Source organism: Thunnus maccoyii, chromosome 17, assembly GCF_910596095.1.
Source record: "Thunnus maccoyii chromosome 17, fThuMac1.1, whole genome shotgun sequence".
In the NCBI taxonomy this organism is placed as follows: Eukaryota; Metazoa; Chordata; class Actinopteri; order Scombriformes; family Scombridae; genus Thunnus; species Thunnus maccoyii.
This window is the reverse complement of record NC_056549.1, coordinates 28,053,167-28,075,243: the sequence shown is the minus strand read 5'-3', so window position 1 is coordinate 28,075,243 and position 22,077 is coordinate 28,053,167. Positions and strand designations below refer to the sequence as shown.

Sequence of the window (22,077 nt, the reverse complement as noted above, 5' to 3'; positions counted from 1 at the left end):
CTAAGCATTGTTAAAACTGACAAGACATTAGGATGCAACTCACATCTCATGTCTGTTTGCTCACTGTTTGCTGGATATTCATACTGTAAGCAATTAGCATGAATAGAAATAGAAAATGTAGGGAATGATACTGATGGTCTTTGATTAATGGGGTTTTCTGAGTGTTTTATTTGCCTGCATTGCAAGAGGCAAAAATGAATGAAACATCTTTCATTCAGCATTTCTTTCATTGGTCTTTCTGAAAAAGTGAAACATGCTCCTACTGTACTGTATCCCTGTTTAGACAAATGTAGTGAGCTACACATACAGTTGAGTAAGGTTGTATGGCTCCTGAATCAGACCCTGGGTTCCCAGTTTCATGTTGGCTTTCCATTCAAACATGAGTCTGGCAGGTAAAGTTGCCTGCACATTTGAAGTATTCACAAAACAGGCTTTTAAGGGTATGCGCTGAGATGCAGGAGAAGATGTGTTTATTATGTATTGTTAAGTTTGCCTAGATTCATTAAAACCATTCAGCTTAAACCCCCCCCCAGTTCAGAATATGGGACGAGGTCAACCAGCAGATTAACCTGTTGGAAATGGGCTTGGAGGAAGAGTCGGGTCACATTCGCTCCACAAACTAAGTGTTTATCATAGAAACAAAAACGTGTGTGGTACTTCCTGTACCCTGACTGAGCACCCAGCTTGACTCACATTCCTTACATTTGTTTTATTATCTCATCATGAGCTTATGACCTCAACGTTTGCAGCTTGAGGGTGAGCAACAGGGTGAGAGGGGTCAGCTGGGGGTTGGATTAGTTTGCTTGGGGAATGGGCAAAGATGTCAGCCAATCAGCGGTCAAGAAACCGAGTGTCTGTCAATAAGGAGATGGGAGGGGAGGGGAGAGCAAATGAGGAGCATTAGGGTAGGTTAAAGAACAAAACAGAGAGGAAAGTGGGAGGGAGAGGTGGGACAGACTGGCCGTGGTGGAAGTGGCTGACTCAGGCAGGGTTCACTGAGTTCAGCTAGTAAATAAGTGACTGACTCCTCCGAGTGCATTCCAAGGCTCCACCTCACCCTCCCGCCCAGCGTCTTCTCGGGGGGATTCCTGGGGTTTCTGGGGCTGCTCTGCGCTTCGTGTGTCAACATTTCCAAACCCCGCTGCCAGCAGTGAAGGGGGGGGGGCGGGGGGGGGGCTGGCTGCTGCGTGGCTCATTCACTCTTTAGCGTGTTTGCTGCAGATGAAGAGTGGAAGGTCCACATACCCACACACACACACACACACACACCCCCACCCGCCCGTCGTCCCCTAACAAAAACATCCTGAGGGTCCCAGTCAAACGGCTCGCCACGGTAAATGAGGCAGTTCCACCAGAAACCTCACACACTGCTTGAAAAGACTGACTTTCACACTCAGTCATGTAACACACAAAAATATTTTTCACAGCCAAACATGGCTGTCAGTTGTATATGCAGATTAATACACCCCTGAAGCAATGCAGAGTCTGGCCATGGCACCATCTGCCTCGGCTTTTGCTAATCACCTCAGCCAGATGGGTTAGCAGATCTTTAGGAAGCTTGTTTTCCTCCACAATAATGTGCCATGTCGGGCCGTAACACAGAAATCGGCCCTGGTTTTTTTTATCTAAAAAGGAAAAGTGGTATTACACTGAATGCCTTTGAGCGATCCCAGGTGATAGTCCACAAGATTGCTGAGTGTTTCAGGTTTGAGAACCTATACTGCCGACAAAATACCAGAGGGAAATGTCTGTGAAGGGCAAAAACGTAATATTGCACAGAAAGAGGAAAAAAAGAACACACTGCATATTAAGAGCATTCCACATTTTGTTTAGTAGGTAGGGCCCAGTTAATGACCACACACACACACACAAAAACAGCTTGACAATTCAGTGGGCATTCTGAATCAGCGGCTCTTTCACAGTGAAATTTGAGTCTCAGCACATCTGCTGCGAATGAAGTCTTCATCTTATTTGGGTTTTTGCCACATCAGGAAAAACAGTGTGTGGTTATTTAGCTCAGAAGCGCAAATCATTTCATTTCTCTGATGAAATCGAAATTGAAGTTCTGCACTGCTACGGCCTTTATGAGTCAATGAAATGAATCTTTTTAATTAGATTTCTTCTGTATAGAAATAGACGGTGAGAGTTCGGAAGCAGCGGACCTTCACTTGCTGGTAGGTTTGTGGATTTCAGCCTGTTTATTTGAGATTTCAAACCTCAGCCGACAGCGGCTGGGTTGTTTTTACGTCCCTGCATGGAGACGGGCTATAGGTCGAGCATTCCTGAGCCAAGGCCTGAAATCCTGAGAACAGCGCCTGAAGTAAACTAGCTCCGGGACAATGGCGAGAGGTTGAAGGTGAGGAGAGTGGGGCCTTTGCAGCTACTAATATATTCCAAGGAGATTTCTAAAGTGCTCCACCGCCAATTGCCCCACATAATGGTTGCCATGGTGATGGGTCCTCGGATCCAGAGCTGCGGTACAGAAATGAACCGGCAGAACAATGACCCCAACTTCCACCACGTTACGGAACATTTTTCAACGGGCTCCTTTTTCCGTTCTGTGTCAGAAGGTAAGTAAACTCCAATTTATAGAAAAGAAAATCTGCTTTTGTCCGCGTTCCGTTTCCATCTCTGCTGTTCCCATGGTTCATGGCTACAGCCCCAAACTTCCTAAGGCTTTTTTTTTTTCCAGAGGCATCCTTTCAGCCTATAGTCTTGACAACACAGTAGGAATTTGCATGCATCAATAGTTAAGAAGAAAACAACATCCTTAACACAATCCACAAGTCTTGAGACCCACATGCCTTTGGAAGGGTCATCTCGATTTTAGCATGAGTAAAATAATTGGGAATTTTACATTATTGATTCAAAGCAGCACACTACTGACTCTATCAGCTATTTATGAAGCCTTAACATCAATAATCCTTGGAGCAATATTGAATTTTTCATAGTTAATTAATGTTAAACTCAACAATCTACAACCCAGTGGAATAACAAAAGGAAGGAAAGAATTCCATTCTTTGAGTAAAGCCACATAGCTGGAGTCTGATAGCGGCCTTGCAAGTGTGTGATGTCACACTGAAAAAGGGCAACATGGGTGAGCTAGGAGTGCCATACTAACCACAGGCATAGCAACGACACCCACGCCACCCGTCCTTGGTAGAAGGCTCTGTAAACAGTGGTGACAACTGGGGGTGACATACGACTTATGGACCCCTTGTCCCAAGCAACAAAGACTATGCTACAAAGTTGCAATCAATAACAATCATGGCTTGGACAATGTCTGTAAACTTGAGGGTTTGCCTCTAAAATGAGACATCAACCACTGGAACAAAGTCACATGTACTGCAGGCAAAACATAGATAGAATAAGAATGCTGTCTTTGAAGAAAGGCCATTGTTAGAGCAAGTTCCTCACCTATAATGTCTTCTGTTGTTCTGAGAAAATAACCCTTGATGATGTAATAGCAATGTCATCAGGATTATGTGTTTGAGACTTAAAATTAATAACAGAAAACATGCATTATAAACTAGGGTAGCAAACATGCCTGCCCTCCCAAAAAAGGAGGTGCTAGGATCTGGGTGTAGTAGTGACTACTTGCAGAGTTATTTGATGAGCAATTATTATATAACAGTAGATAGAGAGCTAACCACTAACACACTAGCTGGCTGGGAACATGCTAGCAGCTAGTCACAGTAGCCCTTGGTTGTTAATCAGATAATAAGTTTGCACAGTTTATTCAGAGAAGCATTTGTACCATCTGTGTCAGATTCCTAACTGTGTGCAAAAAGTGTCTTTTGTAGAGCAGTTTATTCTCTGATATAGCTGAGTTATATAAAAGCGGTTGGTGCAGCATAGCTAATAGGCTATGATAGCTTCCTTTGTTTTGGACTGGCTCTCCATTCCCTCAAAGGTCAGCACTGTCTAGACAGTTTGCTATTGGTCAACAGCACAAATTTCCATGTCAAAGTTCACCGAAGTTGCTGCAAAATTTTGCAGTTTTAAATACAGAGTCTAAATGAAAGACATTATTGAGTTGTATTATAGAGAGTGTAGGATCCAGCTTTTCAGGAGCTTTACCCTTAGTAAGGTCAAAACTCTGTGTTGGAACAATTCAGTGATTCGTTGTTAGGCCATGGAAAATTAGTCAACAAATTTCAATCGTTGAAATAAATGATCAAAAAGAAGTTTCAGAAAAAGTAACTGACATATTAAACAATGATGAAAGTAACTGATGCATCCCTATATAAAGAGACAGAGACAGAGGTGAAGCTCTCTAACAGACACTGAACTGAATAAGTGATCATATAAAAGAGATTGATTACATCTGAGAAAGCTGGACTCACCTATATTTGATCTTTTGCCTGTTTTCACACCAAGTTTGCTTTGGCATCAAAGACCAGCTAGTAAACATGAGCATGCTGTCAAACAGTTACCATTCACTGCTAAATGGAGCCAGACACCAATATATGCAGCTTTAAGGATCGCACAGTAACTCACTTTTAACTGACACATACACATACATACAAACAACTTTAACTGGCACACATAGCACACTGGAGCTATGTTGTATAATTTCTCCCCCTTTAAACAGTGTTTTTATATAAATCTTCGTATGGAGCATCTACTCCCATCCCCCCATGAACATACATAGCAGAGTCAAAAGTCACACTTGCACAGACGGAGGATATACAGCCTCTTGACAGCTCTAACAGGAGTGGGAAGGCAGCCTATAATGGAATCTAAATAACACTTGTGCAGGGCTCATTAAAGTTGCCCTGTGTGCTTGGTCATTAACTCTCCTCTTGTGTGACCTTCATCGCTCAAGGTGGGGTGGAGAAGGTTGCCACTGCAGTGTACAGCCTTGTTTCCAACAAGCTTAAGAAGACCAAGCGAAGGCAGACTGTGCTGATTTATGTCCTGTGAGAGTGTTGCCGCTTTTTATGGGCTATAAAAATTATTAACCCACTGAATGTCCTCTAAACAGTTTAATTCCACAACGGAAAATATCTGGCCTTTAAAAAAGCTGGTGCTTGATCCTACAAAGCTCATACTGCTGTTGAGGGATCAAGATAATGTAGGATAGAAATTAATTTTCTCTTCTTGGGGTGATACTAGTATCATCTTGAGGATACTATCATTAGCATGCAAACATGTTGATGTTTAGCAGGTGATGTTTACCATGTTTACCATTATTGCCATTTTACTTTAGCATGATAGCATGCTAACAATCGCCAATCACCACTAACACAGTTCAGTCATATACCAAGTATTGGACAAATGAAAAATTTTGATCTGATGATGACACTGGATGAAAGTGAGGGGATAACCAAATGTCATTTATCCTGTGGTGAACATATGTGTACCAAATTTCATGGTAATCGGTCCAAAAGATGTTTGTTGACCGCCACTGTTTAGAGCCACACCAGTTATGTTGGCAAAATCAAAAAAATGATAGTCACTGGTGCTATAAAACCATGCTTTTCCCTATACTGATGCTGAGAGCTGTAAGTTAGAAGTGAAGGCTGAGCCAACATTTCAGTGTGCATCAACCCAAACCCTAAAACTATGTGAATATTGCAGAAATGCTTTAAGGTAAAGTTGGGATTGATCTGGGACTCATTTTTAATTCACACGAAAACTGAGTAGTTCCTACTATTTGTCATTAGGTGTATTACAGTACAGCTTTAATATAGATTTTGTAGTATTTGTAATGCAATGATTTAATTACAATATATGGTGGTGAATGAATATCTGAAATTATAAGTTTATCGTTGATTGGTCGATCCACAGAAAATATCCAACTACTTTTGTTTTCAAAAAAGTCTCACGGTCTACTCGCAAGTTTTTTTCCAGAGTTTTCAACTGCATCCCATCTGAGCATCATCTTCTGAGCAAACTCCATCCACTGATGAAGACTGTGAGATGCAGCTGAAAGCTTGTAACTGGACCTTGGGTCAAGATTATTTGTCAAACTTCTATTTTCAAGGTCAAGAGTGATCTTTTGCTCTCAACTGTAATTTGTGAAAAAGTTATTTATCAAACAAAAATGCAGGTTCCAGCTTCTCAAATCACATTTGGTTCTGAAAACTCTCATCTATTTTTTTTATCAATAATCTTTTTTTTCGATTATGAAATGATTCATTAGTTGCAGCCCTAACAGTGTCTAATTCGCTGGGTAAGAGATTGAAATCCTTTGTCTTCTAAAGTTGACATTAAGCCTTTTAAACAAACATCTAACACCAAGTCACATAAGCGAATTGATGGCTTAATTGTGACTTCACATATCCATTCAGGTATCAAGCTACAGCAGACTCCTGCCTTTGTGCAGCATGTCTACCTTAAGGCGACTACTCATACTGTATCACTGCAATGCTAAATACCAGTCTGACATGCCAAATCCAGACCTCCCTACAGGGCAATGAACTCAAAACACATATCCGTCAGAGGAGCTAGTCCAACTGCATGAAGACAGGATGATGAAAACGAGTGCAAACATCATTCAATGGATGTGAAACAGTCCAGTCTGATCATGCAGATTAAAAGGTCAAACTCGGACTGAAACTTACCTTTTTTCAGTGTTTGTCTACTAAAAAAATCCCGTCTTGTGTGACAGTGGTTGTGGGACGAGTTGGCAGGCTCGACATCCCTCCCCCCACTGGCAAGACCACCAGTGTATTAAAATAAATCTGTGCACATGTCCCACCCCAACATGCTTGCTAGACATTACCTTATACAAGGCTAGCACCAGCTCGTTCTGCTGTCTGCTGGCCTGTGAGCAGATTTTAGCTCCCCTGCTGCCCCTGGCCTCAACCCCACCCGCCTCATTTACCCCGCAGCCCCCTCCATCTCCAGCCCCCACCTCTCCTGTGTTTCTGTGTACATGATCTCACATGACTCAACAAAACCCTGGGCCTGGAGCAGGGCTGTCCGGAGCTTTTTCCCAAGAGGGGAGGAGAAGATTGACTTTGTGGAAGGGACCTGGAGCGCTGCCCTCGACTTGGCTCAAATTGCCCCGCTTGTCAGGCCTGATGGATTTTGGCTAAAAATAAAAGCAAAAAGGGGCCCGTGACAGGCAGATAAATGAACCCAGCTCCTCCCGCTAACCGAGCCGCCACATCGTGCAGCGTCTCCCGGTTCCCTGATGCTTGGAAAACAACGATGGCGTGCACGGCCCCGAGAGCGCTGGTGTTTCACAAACAAAACATTCCCTTTTCCGTGTGTGGTGGCGGGATTCGGCGAAGGAGTAGAGCAAATGCAAGATGAGCCAAGTGAGTGGGAATTCCTGCGCTTCTCCCCCCCTCTCTGTCACCCCGCCCCACGCACATTCCCCCGCCACATTCATAGCAAAAAGTCTGAGCAAAACAAAGCAGCAGACTGGATAGAAGGATCATAACCCAACTCAAACAAATACAGCAGCAGACGAGCCTGTGGGCTTTTCCCTGACGGAGATTAAGTCTTGTCCTGATCACTCACTAGACCTCTGGAATCATCAAATGGCACTTTCCAATTGTCAGTTTGAATGGTTTATCATTTGGCAACTTTTTATGTGTCCTTCGCCCTTTAAACCTTTGAACCCTTGAGTGTTTTAGCTTGGTTTTCACACCCTTCAGTTATAGGCTTATAGTACATGTCCTAGCCAGGTGTGCTGTATATGGTTATTTGCAGAATAAGTTAAATGACATAAACTGGCATAAAGGTGATAATATACATTTTCTAAGACATGCTTTATGAAAAAAAAAGTGTTGCAATGATGCAGTTTGAAACTGTTTGGGTTTTCTGTCTGTGTCCATAGTTGTTGACCTGAGCCCTGTTTTTTTTTTAACCTGTATTTGTTTACATTATGTCAAATCTGCACAATGGAAAATCATGCTCTGTTTGCTTTGTAAACATGGATGTACAGATTACCTTGATTATTGAGAGAGTCTTAATCCCTGGTGGGAAACTGAGATACTGGTAACTGAAGATGAAGTCACTCTGATATAAGCATGTGTGATGTATGTATGATGTCCATGAGTCTATTACGACTGAGAATAAGTAGTTAAGACATCAGAATGCTGAATGCAGAAGTGTTTATCGATGTTCAAACGGTACCTGAAACCCACTTCCCCCCACATTTTTTGGTCATCACAATTGGGGTGCTGTGTCCGACAATTTCCCAACAATCCAAGAAATTAAGCAGGATTTGAGCATCTCTCTCGAACTTTCTTTTTTCTTTCTTCACACAACTACCTCTGTCATTTTTCATGTGGAAAACCAAATGCAATACCATGACCACCCTAAAGGAAGACTGTAAATACTTTTACCTATGAACTAGTTTGTTTCAAGCACACTCTAGCCTTTAACTGTCCAAACCCCCCCTCACATGACACTGTGGATCTCAAATGAACTGATAATACTACAAATGCACAGACCATCCCTTGTTTATAGTGACCCAGGTGCAAGGCTCCTTTAAATATTCCTTTACTGTTGGCCATGTGAAGCTCGTACGAGGTCTGCACGGGTGATCCAGACTGCATCTGGATCCTATCAGAAACCGCAAATACGCATGTAGTGAAAGTGCTTGGTAGCAGCGCAGGACGCCCAGCCTAATGAAAAGGAAGAGCACGTTTTGAACTCCTGCAATAGGTCAGTGGCAGGCGTGGGCCTCGCCTCACCTCACACACACACATGAAGGAGAGGGAAGATCAATTGTCGGGGAGAGGTTCTGCCTCACCTCACCTCCCAGGCTACCCGAGAGTGTCCCGAAATATCCCTCCTCGCTGAACAAAAGAACAAAATGGCAAGAGGTGATACGTGATACAGCAGGGTTAAAAATAGACTCACCACTGACGGCTAGGGCAGTGTTTCATGACCTCTGCATAGCGCTCTTGGATTACACCTCAAGTATCAGCATGGCTAAGACTCCTACGACTCAGCTTAGGGCTGCAAACAGAAAAGGATAGGCTTTTTTTTTTTTTTTTGCACCACTTGTAGACATAGAAATTGGATCAGGAAGCCTCACTTCTATTAGGATTTTATGTGGCCTGGAACTTGAGAACAGAGAGAATCAAACGTTCTCACGCACGTCAAAGCAAAGAACGTCCTGTTTTGGGGATTCAAAGGGTCTCATGGTATGTGGAGCATAAATGATCTGCCTGAGAAGACAGAGACGTCCACCTTTTCAGGGGGAGGATATTTCTTTTGTTTTGATGTCACTGCACATGGCATACTACACTGAGGATCATCAAAACATTACATCATGCCGAAAAAATCCATGAGAGAAGCTGCAAGCTTTTCCAACTGTGGTTTGCTGCACATCAATCAAAGCTCAGCGAGAAAAGAAAGGAATTAGGGGGAGAGAAGTCCTGAAAGCCACTTGTTTTCTTGCAAAGTGTTAACAGACCGCTCGACTCAGCGGATCAGATATTTGAATCAGGCTCTGGAGGTGGTCTAAAAATGAAAAATGCCTGAATGAGAAAGGAAATTAGCATAAAACAAGGTGTTGCTTTTGATGGGAAAACAGTCTGCATCTTTCCTTTTTTAAATTACTTGTTGTTCAGTACAATACTTTGTTTCCCTTCCTTTCAAACATGTAAACAAGCATTTTTGTGACTGAGGGACTTTGTATATCAAAGTCTGCTAAAGAGCAGTACTTATTCATACAGAATTGATTGATTCAAAGACATTCCAGTGGTATAATGGGAATAATTTCTCCCACTCTGTGTCATAAGTGCATGCAACATGCCTCAGAGTGACAGGAACAATGGCCTCTTTCACTGCATTCGCCAAGCTGGAGATGGGGAGGTGCATCATGGGAAGCAGACAGGCAGACAGGCTCGTACAGTCGAGCGGCGGATACTTCAGAGAGGCCTCACACAAACCCAGGCAACAAGCAATGGCACATAAACTTACAGACATGGGCCATGTTTGAATGATGTGCTTTGTAAAACACACATTGCTGGAGCTCAGACTGAATTAGAGGGCAAGCAGTTCATGGACCCCTTATAACCCCTGATTTTATGTAAGAAAACATGAAGTGTGACAAGTGTATTGGGATGTTTTCACATTTGTTTCAACTGGAGACAACATGCATTTCCTAGAAAAAAATGCATAAAGCATTTTAAAAGACTGTTTTGCTAGATCTCTTAAGATTTCTTATGAGGTTGTAGTGAGGTTGCAGATTGCAACCAACTGAATACCCCTCCCCCTCCCCTTCAAAGCATTTATGAGAACCTATGGTAGCTGCGAAACTCGAGAAAAACACGAAAGGCCCTCTATGGAGCCAGTGTTTGGTTTGTCCATTCTGGGCTACTGTAGAAACATGGAGGCCTCCGTGGAAGGGGACCTGCTCCCTATTTTGATATAAAGAGCTCATTCTAAGGTCATAAAAACACAACAATTCTTATTTTCAGGTGATTATACACTGATAAAACATACTTATGAATATTACATTACATTTCTGCTAAGTCAGTTCCGCTAGATGCCACTAAATCTTACACACTAGTCCTTTAAGTATATTTCAAAACATTCAACTGTTTTCTGTTGCACAATGTCCTCCACAACAAAAATAAGTTAATAGCATTCTAGGGAAATGTATTTTTTCCTGACAAATAAAAGAAAAATGTGCCACAAATGCTGCTTGGAGACAAAGAAAACCCTTTAGATATTTATCACTTTTTTGACACATTTGCTGCCTCAGACTGGACAATAACTTCGGATCACATTAACCTTTTTTTGTTTCGGCATATTCATTTAACAATTCAGTTCATTACTTCTCAGTCCAGCTTGGCTCCCTGTTCTCCTGTTTTTGCCAGACATTGTTTGAACAACCACACAAGATTCAATATTAATCTGGGCAGGGACAGGAAGCAGGAAGTCATTCAGTATTTTAGCTTTCCTTAGGCATCTGTTTGAGGTATTACTTTCACCACTATAGGCAGAATAATGACAAATGTAAAGAGACTAAAATATCATTTTTATACAAACTTGCAAACATGTCCAAGTCACACTGAAATTTCAATCATCCTCAAATTTTGTGCAAGGAAATATTAACTATGCTACACTATATGCATATTGACCCATAGTAAAACTATCTCTGGATACATTTGTGGAAACAGCATCTGTAGTGTGCTAAAGAACATCACAGTGAATATCCTACAAATGTTGAAACAAAGGCGTTTTTCCTTCTTTTTCACCAAGTCTGCATGGTTGTTAGCAACTGTTAGCAAAACTATCTGTCCAATTACAAAATTCAACATTTGGGAAGACTCATAATGTTGTTAAGTTTGTATTACACTCAGAAAGTGGGAGCTAACAAACCAAGCTTGCCAACGTTAGCGCTAATTCCCACTGGATGCTACTTTTCATTCATGTTATTTCAGCTCCTGCACACTCAGTACTGTGTTCTTCATGCATTATAGAAAGGAGGGGGGCTAGCTAGCGTTAGCATCAAAAGGTATTGCTGTGAGCTCAGCACACTGTGTGTTATGGAGCACAGATTCGTGGAATAACAAAGTGCTGATGGGTAATGTATTGTCGCCCTCCCCATCTGGTTCAAACCTATACAATAGCGTGCTAAAAATGGCCTGTTGACGTTGAAGCAAGTATGAGTATATACGTATACAGTAACAAAATATCATCAGTGCCCTCCCACACAGAAATTGCAACAAAGTACCAACATCATCAGTCAGTACAAGAAAATTCAAGCGACCTGAAGAACACCAGTACGGATGTTGCTGTCACTGCAGAAAAATCAATGAAAATTACATTTCTGCTTTTTGGTAATTAAAATAAACAAAGCAGAGATGTGTGTTGATCTCTTAGCAAAAAAATGAATGATCATATCAGTTGGACTTTAAGATGCAGTGGCAGGTCCCGGACTCATACAAGGCCAGAGCAGGCAGCATGCCACAGCCGCCAAAAGTAAAAGTATCCACGTTGAGCTGGTCTCAGGGTGTGACACACAGATGCCAGCACTCCACGTGGCCTGGGCTAAGCACCCTGACAACTTCTACTCCTACTACAGCCGCTTTAACTCCACTACTTACACTAAGCCACAAACTCTGGCTATGAGACTAACAGCTCCAGGACAAAGGACGCCTTTGTGTCTGCTAGTAGACTATTAAGTAAAGCACGGATAAGAGTTCTGACTTTATATACGTACGCAATACACGTGATAGCTGCCATAAAGAGATTTGTGAGCAACATGTCACTTTAGAGTTCAGGGTTTCCACTTTTACAAGTTACGTTCAATAGGATCTTTTGCCTGGGATCCACTATTAGAGAGAAATGGTTGAAAATCTAGCCGTTTTTTTGTTGTTTTGTTTTTTTAAATGGCTTGTTAACAGACTTACACCGGCATAGGAATAACAGAAAGTCACAGTTGGATTAATTATCATTCAATATTAAGTCTACTACAGCCGCTATTCTAGCACCTGCAAAGGAAGTCAGAGAAGGAAGCTTTATTTCCTTTGCAACAGTTAGTTATAAATGGAAATGCGCACTTTGTCAAGAATTTATTAGTTTCGAACAGTGTGGTTTCTGCTGTTTGTTTGAGAACACACAAGTGACATTATCAGACTTCCAGAGCCTTCGCATGATCTGTTTTGAATTTCTCATGTTTGCTTTTAGACCAAAACATGCTACTTTGAACGTTAAAACAGAAAGGAAACTATTAATATTTTTATAGTTAAATAAACAAGTCTTGTTGCTGCTAGGATTATAAATCACATATTAAATATAGATCAATGTAAATAACAAATGTAAAGAATCAGACACAATACACCAACCGAATTCTTGTTTATGCGTGTTGTGACTGTGACAAATGTTTGCCTCGGCTTCACGCAGTGTAACCACAACAGGAAAAAATAAAAAACAGCCTTCCTGTCAACATAATATAATGTTGTGAAAAATAGAAACAGACGGTGGAGTATGTAAGATAGTAGTAGTGCTACTTACAGACTTGTGCTTCATCTTCTGATTGTGATTAGTGATCATTTATCCACGAGCAGCATACAGTCACACTGACTACATCACTATCAGTCAGAAAGATGCGAGGTCAGATAGATGATTGGCAGGTCGCTGGTGCGGGGGTAGGGCGTCCCTGCAACATGAAGACAGACCCTCCTATCATCCACAATCACTCATCCATTCTAACAGGAAAACTACTGAAACATATACCTATAAGACTTTGTGACTAAAAGAGTAGTTTTGACATTTCAAAATAAGTTAAACAAGTCATTCAATCTTGTTGAATTGTTAAAAACAAGCGAAAAAATGATTATTTCTGTAAATTCTGTCAATGTTACTTGTTTCAGAAATCTGTACAGAATCACAAACATGGCAGGAAAAGGAAGATCAGTCTCCCGGTAGAAAGGAAATGGCACTTCATTTTAAAAAGCACCTGAAACACCCGTGTTGCTTGAGTGACAGGAGTTCATTTTCATTAACATGATTTTAAGAACTTTTAACCACATCTCTTGGTTCTCAGCAGATGCTCAGTTGAGCAAACTGCATCAACTACTAAGCAAAATACATCCCCTGAGGAAGACCATGAAATGCTGTAGAAAGTTCTAAAAAATGCTAGTGAGTGGACCTTGATTTAAGATTTATTTTGACAAATCTCCAAATCCCAAGTGTATCAATGGTGACAAATTCTTCACCTAATACTTTCATATTCATTATTAATGCACAGTTTGCTTTTAAATAAACTTAAACTAAATACAAATCTCCATAGTGATGAGAAAATTATATGAGTTAACTGATTTCACACAAATGATCCTTAACTATTTTAATAATGACTGATTATTCATTTATCCAGTAGAATTACCAACATTATATTTAGAATTTAATTTTAGAAATGAAGACGCTTTTCTCTATTTGATGTCAGTGAAAATTGAATAAGTTTGAGTTTTTCTTCTGTTCGGACAAATTAAGCAGTTCAAGGAGCAGTGTGGATTCTGGGAATATACAACAGCCATTTGTCATTATTTTTCAACATTTGAACATTTCATGGGCTAAATAATTACTAACAAAAAAGACTTCCAAGGTCAAGAATGAACTTTAATGCTCAATTCATTTTAAAATTTAAAATGTAAAAGATAGTTGAATCAATAAAGAAACTAATCATTCGCTGCAGCCACATATATTACATCTTTTTTCTGTTTTCAGTCTTAAAACTGTATTTTCTTATAATGTACAGTATTAAAATCTACCAGTGTGCTGCTGAGAAAATGAACTCTTGTTTCTAATTCAAGTCATTTTTCAATTTTTGAAGGATAACTTGGTATGAGTGCAGCTATCTGCCCCGTCCTGTCATGTTTCTCTGGGAACAAGTGGAATTAGTCCTGAAGACTGAATCTGCTGGGGTTTTTTTTTACAGTACAGACAAACCAAAGATTCACATCATAGCTATTAGAGAAGTTTAAATCCATAGTATGTTTAAGATGATTAAGCCCTGATTGTAATGTGGCGGGAGTTACCAGAATAGTGTCTCTCTCTCTGTGCTGGTGGTTAAAGAAATCTTTCACTTTCAGATTCAAATCAGCTGTGAAATCTCGTTTTTTCCCCCTCTCATCTAATTCTGCCACTGGTGTCAACTGATAACAATTAAAAAGCTCAACCTGAACTTGAACCTGCACCTTTACAACACAGATATCATGATGGTTACAGTGAGCTGCAGAGCAAAGAGTAGATAGATTAGCCTGTTTCTGGTCTGTCACTGTGCTCTTTGAGGAGGGAATGACTGTGATCATTGGCTTAAATGTTCCTCTTGTATATTATCCTGAAAGAATATACTGTACGGCACGTCACAGTGTTCAAACAGACTCCGCTATCAGAATCAGACTGAGCAGCACTTGCTAAGCATGATGAGAACCAATTTGCTTCCTTCCCTCCAGACACAATCCCTGAGTGAGATGAAAGGGAAGCAGCGCTACTGTAATCCATCTAAATGGCCGGCTCCTGCAGCCTTTCATGCAGCAGGACTATTGATCTCTACTCTCACTAACTCTCTCCCTCTGTTTGCCTTTGTTTCTCCATCTTTCTTCTTCTCTGCCTTTTATAGGAAAACCTCTGTAACTGGACTTTTTAACATGCAGAACACTTTATCCCAGAGAACTGAGGCTATGCTCTAATTATTCTGGGTTGTCTTTAGACAACCCAAAATAGTACTGACTATGTGAAAGTACTGAGCATGTGTCTGTAGCACTGAATATCAAAAACCGTCAAGTACCGAAAGCTAGCATTGAATGTCTGATCAAATATGTAATCTTGTTGACTTATCAAGACTTAATCAAGATAGTTCTTGATTTTAATTATAGTTCAACAATTTTGTACTTTTATTTAGTCAAAGTTCTTGGACAACATTTAACATGCTGGGTATTCCTCTGCCCTCCTCCCTGTATCAAAAGGTGTGCCCCAGGGTTCCATACTAAGACCACTGCTGTTCTCCATGTATGTAAATAATCTTTGTAGTGCCATAAAATCTTTTAATTCAGTTACATGAGGATAATCAACGCCAAATGAATAACCATCAGATTAATGATAAATTTAAAAGGTTTCATGAGAAATTATATAGCTCAGAGACTGACTTAGATAAGCTCAAAGAAGGACTCTTCTTAAACAATGTAACTATTCCACAATTATCAGATCACCAAGCTAATCTATTGGAAGGCCCCATTTCTCTACACAAAAATACTATCCAAGGTATTGGCTTATAAGTGGATTTGGTTACATCTGTGAATGCAGATCAGACTGGATTTAGGGTTAAATGTCCTATCACAATACAAGACAATTATTCATTATCTCAATCATTGTCTAACTCCTGGAATTATTGTATCTATGGACGTTGAAAAAATGTTTGATCGCATGGAATTGAAAGAGATTTGGCTTTTGGTTGAATTTTTTAGGTTGGGTTAAACTTTTGTATAAGACACTGACAGCCTCTGTCTTGACAAATGGTCTTGTGTCAGCACCAAAAATGAATCAACAGTACACTGAAAATATTAATGCTTTGATAAAACATCGTAAAGAAAATATGATAAGATGGAGGAACCTTCCTATATCCTTTCCTGGCAGAATTAATCAGATGCACAGTGAACTCAGCAGCCACACATTTCTCCGTTCTCTAGTTCTCTGTTTTGTGTCTTCAGGTTAGACTAACCTATTGTTGCTAACTTTGGAGCTAACCCCCTTCACTTTTCCAGCATTTGGGGAAACAACAGATGTGACTTTTTAGCATCTATTAAGTGACGCACTGTAGTCTGTACTGTGCATTTACTGCCAAGCTGACAACTTACTGCTACCCTTTTCCTCTGCTCCACCTTGCATCCACTGTCGCTTTCCTGTTGTTTGCTCTTTCTCACTCGCTACACAGACACATTACGCAATGTCCTATTCCTAAACGGAGTTGCACCTTACAATAGTTTCCTAGGCAACGACACAGAGGTTGACTCACGTTTCAGCGCTGCACAGAGACTCCTGAACACTATTGATTTCCGAATGAATGGATATTTGGCGTTATTTTTGGCATTAAAAATATTTTTTGGCCTGGCGGGGATTCTTGTTGTGATAATTATAGCAGAAACACTGATTCAGTAAATGTTCAGCACATTCAGTAAACGCTCAGTAAACGTTGAGTACAGTTAGACCCAGCAGTCTCCATTAGGTTGGGTGAGTGAAAACAACGCGGGTGTTTTGAATACATCCCGTTTTCACAGGTGTCCCTCCTGCCGCAGGAAATAATGGATTAATCCTGGAAGGCTAGCACTTTTCTCCTTATGAAGGTAACACGGAGATTATTCGACCAATGAGACGAGAGCATATCGATCAACTAATCAACCAGTCGACCAGGAGACTACAGCCCTAGACAGAGGTGAACACAGCTGGACTCTATTGACTGACTAATTTCAATTATCTATTAATCGTGTAAATTTTTGTGATTAAACTATTAATCATTTAGACAGAAAATATTAAAAATATCCATCACAATTTCCACAAGTCCAGTTTACCTCAGTCAGGTCTTTAAATGTATTGTTTTGTCTGACCAGCAGTCCAAACCTCAGAGATATTCACTGGCAGCTGGCAAATGTGTGGCCTTCTTACTGGATGTCAGTTGACTAATTGATTAATCAACTAATTATCTAAAGCACTAAATGGGTCAGGAGTAATGTTAAGGATTTATTAAATGAGATTGAAGGCTAATGTCCTTACCAGCAAAACTGTAACTAACTTGGACTCTGATTGGCCGACAATACCTGCTCTTATTGATAGAATAATAATGAAGAAATAATGACATTTTTTTTCTACTCATCAAGAAAAGTGTTTACAAAGTGCCTCATATGTTAAGGTAGCAAAAAACACACACCTTCAAGTGAAAAAACAGTTAAACAGACGCTCACATTCAAACAGATGCTGATAAAAGGGTACAAATGCTTCAAAAAAGCCTGCCAAGGAGTCAATCAAGACTGAGGCATTTTATGATGGGGTGTCTAACCACTGAAACCAAGATGTAATTTCCAGAAACAGAGGAAAAAGTATACTTATTAAACATTCACCTTTAAAATGAAACATAAAACCTGTGGGTAACTGGTGCAAAAGTCACACACAGGTAGCAGATTCACAGGCGATACGCTGTGTTGTTTTGACACGCTTGGCTGACGCAGATCTTGTGACTCAGTATATCAACAGTGGACCGTCCACAACTTAGCCTCGTTGACCTTTCACCATCTGTCCTTAATGACACAGTCTGCTCTGTGGACTGCACAGGACAGCATGTGACCACTGCAGGTACACAACAAGAGTCTGCTTACTCACTGCAGGTGGACACCCACTGAACTGACCATGAACTGTTACTTCCCTTTATAGTTTATTTGGGTCATTTAGGTTCATACTTTCTGCCTGTGATTAACCAGGGCTTACAGACATATATAGATTTGTTTATAATTCACCTTCTCTGGATGTACCACTGCTTAAAAACGCCTTTTATTACTTGAGGTTTTGCAAGAATGAGTAACTGCTGGCTATCAGATGTCAACATCCGTCTTCTTATGGCCATAAAACCCTCTGCTGTAGGCTCATTTCCTCTAGTTACTCTGGATTACATTACTCACTCCTATAACAAGGGATATAATGATGGGATTTGCAATATTAGTACTCATCATTAATAATTTATGATATACATCTTTCATATACTGTATATAAAAATGTTCTTTTTGTTTATGTGTGTGATTCTGCAGAACATGACAAAACAGTGGCAACATTCAGCACCAATGTATTAAAGCTGATATCACTTTAATTTTATAAAACTAGCATCCTTTTTCTGTCAACTACATGGTTGAGTGCCGTTAGCTAAAAGAGACACATTTACTGTGGTCAAAGTTGCTGTCTCCGCACTGCTTTTCAGTCTCAGCAGCTTGGCGCCCTCGTGGTTGACAAAACGAATAAAGCCTTTCAAACTAGAGCTGTTGAACACAAACTTACAAATGTTATTCTGAAATTTGCCTATGTGTATGTTTGTAGAATTGTCGGTGTGACTATTTCTTATTAACAACTTTGAGCAGAACGTTTAGACCTGTTTTCTTTTCAACTTTTCTCTTTGCCTGAATTTATGAGGACTGTGCGTCAGCTCCCCTACGTGCCTCTACAACCTACAGTTACCCATAACACCCTTCTCTGCATAGACCCACAGAGACATGACATTCTTGACATGACTTTTCATTCCTACACATATGGGACACAAGACAACATCAAAACTGCATCTGAATGCTGAATCTGAAAGACTGGGGTTTTCAGCTACAATACAACAATACAATTAGTGATAAATATCTTTAAATCAATAACAACCCCAAATGCCGTTAACACGGAGGAGGACAGGGAGTTAGTGGATTTCTTTGGTGCCGCCAAAGTTCAAATGGCATCATTCCCATCTGACTAACCAGACAAACATACAGGAGTGAACTCTCTGGAGTATGACTGAACTTCTCCAAACATGTCTGGTGTGAACACACACTGAGAGAACTTTTATAGGGTCATGCACTTAAAATCACAGGATGAAACCTAGCTGAACAGTATCCATATACAGATTTCTCCACATGAAGGGTAGTATACATGAATTAAACCAAATAAATTCTGTTGACTTTCATGTTTTCTGTTCCATATTTGTGTGCAACAAATGGAAAAACCATTGCTGTAAACGTCACGCTCTTAGTTTGTATGCCTTCAATTCATAGCTTTTTCATACTGTAGCATTTATTTTCCTTTTTCTGTGCCATGATTAGAAAAAAAAACTTCATACGGAAAAGTATGAGGCACAGTGGGCCACTAGAGTGCACAGACAGGATCTCCACCTATGGCTGCCTGCTGTTAAATGGCAAGGAGCCACCGCCGACAAATCCTGCTGATCTCGTTGTAAGCTTACTGGTTTACAGTGCAGCACAGGGGTTTGGTGCAGGAAGTGGGCACATTACTGCACTTCCACGCCCACAACGTCTCCCCCATTCCCTCCCACCACTACGCCAACCCCCTCCCAACCACCTGTGCTGGTCTCACAGGATGCCCCCCCTCCCCCCCAACCCTCTTCTCCTCCCCGACACAAACTCCTTTACAGCTGCACTTCTTTGCCAAACCGCACACGGAACACGCTTTGTTGTTTTACACTCCACCGCTTCAACAACGTCAATGAAGATATGATTTGGTTTACTGTAAATTGCCTCAAATGCGTAACAGGGCTGGCTCACCCAAGTTTCAAAAAATAAAAAATATTCTCATAAACCTCCAGTGGCAACCACGCAGATAGTTTTGTCTGTCTGTCTCTGTTAATGAGTCATTGAAATGGCTTTCTACCAAACAAATGACCCCTATAAAAAGTATAGTTCACAGTGAGGTCTTTGGTGTCTATATCTTAAAACAGTGGTTGATGTTGCTTTAAAAATAAAATAAAATGAAAAATCCTTGTTCAATGCTGTGAGCATCACAAATCAAATTCCATTAACCCTCATTTAGGACCTCATGACTTGGGGAAAACATCTTGGATTTTTCTGACTGTTTTTTTTCTATAAATTCAACTTCAAGCCTATTGGGTAATGAACTTCTTAAAAATGAAGTTTTTTTTATTTTTTTATCAATAATCAAAAACTTGTACTAGTTTGTACATGACAGGAGTCAGATAAAATAATGCAGTTTTAGGCTAGTTTTACTTTAACTTACATTAGCTAGTTTTCTATAGGAGAAAATACCCAATTAGTTCATAATTTTTATTCACACATATTTATTGATAACAGCTAGATTTTCCACCTATCGTAATAATAAGAAACTGATGTTCAAAAATGTCTGACAGTGTAAAACATTTCATATCTGGCAGACAAGCCCTGTTGACATCTCCGCACTATAGCTGCTTCAGCTAACGTTAGCTTCACAGACTGACAGGAGGAGCAGCTTGAGGACTGGAGGTCCTGTTTAAGAGTTTTAAAAATTATATGCTTGAAATTATGATATGATGTGCTGAGAAGATATATTTTAAATTTCAGCTGCGGCGGTGCACTTTTCACCAGCTGGCTGTCATTCGGTCAACAACAGCCAAGCTAGCGGCTAATGAGAACAACGTGAAAATGATACAATGCAATCAGTGAGACAGGTTAGAGAAAAGGCTCACCCCTCCGTTGCTGTTTTTTAAGAGCAAATCCATGCAGTCTATTCTGTCTTCAAGCATCAAAATGATACAGTGGTTTTTTTTTTTCTCAAAGAAAAAACTTTGGCTGAGCATTATACACTAGTATGCAGAAAGCCTTTAAACTAGAATTCTGTAAAGAGTTTCATCTTGTAGTTTTGCCAACTTATGAAATTAACACTAATTAGAAACAGCTGAGTAAATTTGCTGGCAACAGTAGGCAGATAATTTAAAGGACAGGGTCACAGTATTTCATGTCTGTCTTCAAACAACAGTCAGGAGCTCAAATGAACATTGAAATAGTTTTTTCTTGCTATAATCATTCCTCCTGTTTATACTGACCATTAGAAGATCCCTTCATAATGACCTTACAATGGAAGTGATGAGGGACAAAATCCACAGTCCTCCCTCTGTGCTTCTGTGTATTTAAACGTTTATCTGAAGCTAATATAAAGCTTCAGATGAACTAATGAGTTTATGTCCACCGCAGCTCAACAGGGAAACACTGTCCGAGGAAACACAAAGAGGGAATTTGATGCTAAAAAGACTGTAAATGTGTCAGATATCCACTTGATATGACTAACTCAGACTGATGAAGCCTCATATAAGCTTCATATCAACTTTTAAATGCATTTTTGCACAAATCGACTGTGTGGACACACTGTGGATTCGCTTTACTTTACTTTTACAGTGAGGAAAACATCTTTCAGTGTTAACTTGGACACCTGACTGTTGTTTTAAGACACACTTGAAAAACTGTGAACCTGTCCTTTAAACTGTGGCTCTGGTGATTTATAAATTGCACTCATTTAAATTGCAATTTTGATACAAAAACAATGGATCATTCAGCTCTGATGTGATTGTATTGGGGTATATGCAGAAAATGTAGATATCAGATATCTCTGAACCCAGACAAATAAAACCAAAGCTATCAGCATGAATACATACCACTCGGATTACGTGTAGAATATGTTTGCTGTACTTTGAATGAACTATCTCTTTAAAGATGGCTTTTGTGCAACTGAGATCATGATCTTGTGAAATCATCAAGTTCAGGATCAAGCGGCTGTAATGATGTAAATGTCAACTCTAATACGTGAGCTCACAAAGCAAACCAGAGATCAAATTGTTGTGTATTGAATGATCAATAGTTCTTCCCTGACACTTTGTTTACTCCGACCTCAGAGAGGCATGCTTATTATTTTCTATTTATATCCTGCTCATCAGCCGCAGATGTCAGAGCTCCATGTTAACATGCCTCACATACACAATGGGAGTGTTTTGTTTTTGCAGGGTGTCTCTGATGTGCAAAGCAGTACAAATAAATCCATCCAGGGAGGAATTCTGACCTCTGCCACAGCTGGTGTCACCTCAGGGTTCATGGCGATCACTGAGTGGCTGTGGTGGACAACAACGTCCTGCTACAGGGG

The 22,077-nt window shown here is 40.3% G+C and overlaps 1 protein-coding gene across 2 annotated transcripts in view; it reads right to left on the bottom strand.

Moving 5' to 3' along the window:
- bach2b (BTB and CNC homology 1, basic leucine zipper transcription factor 2b) overlaps window positions 1-22,077 on the bottom strand; it is a 105,702-nt gene that overhangs the window by 71,957 nt on the left and 11,668 nt on the right. Inside the window, exons 1-2 of one of the 2 annotated variants that reach the window (XM_042391108.1) lie at window positions 20,633-20,711; window positions 12,940-13,084 (exon numbers count right to left, since the gene is read on the bottom strand). In XM_042391108.1, the coding sequence (XP_042247042.1) occupies window positions 12,940-12,978 (39 nt within the window). In that variant the 5' untranslated portion in view covers window positions 12,979-13,084; window positions 20,633-20,711. Of the gene's footprint in view, window positions 1-12,939; window positions 13,085-20,632; window positions 20,712-22,077 lie in introns of those variants that run through there. The other variant, XM_042391107.1, reaches the window with a different exon arrangement.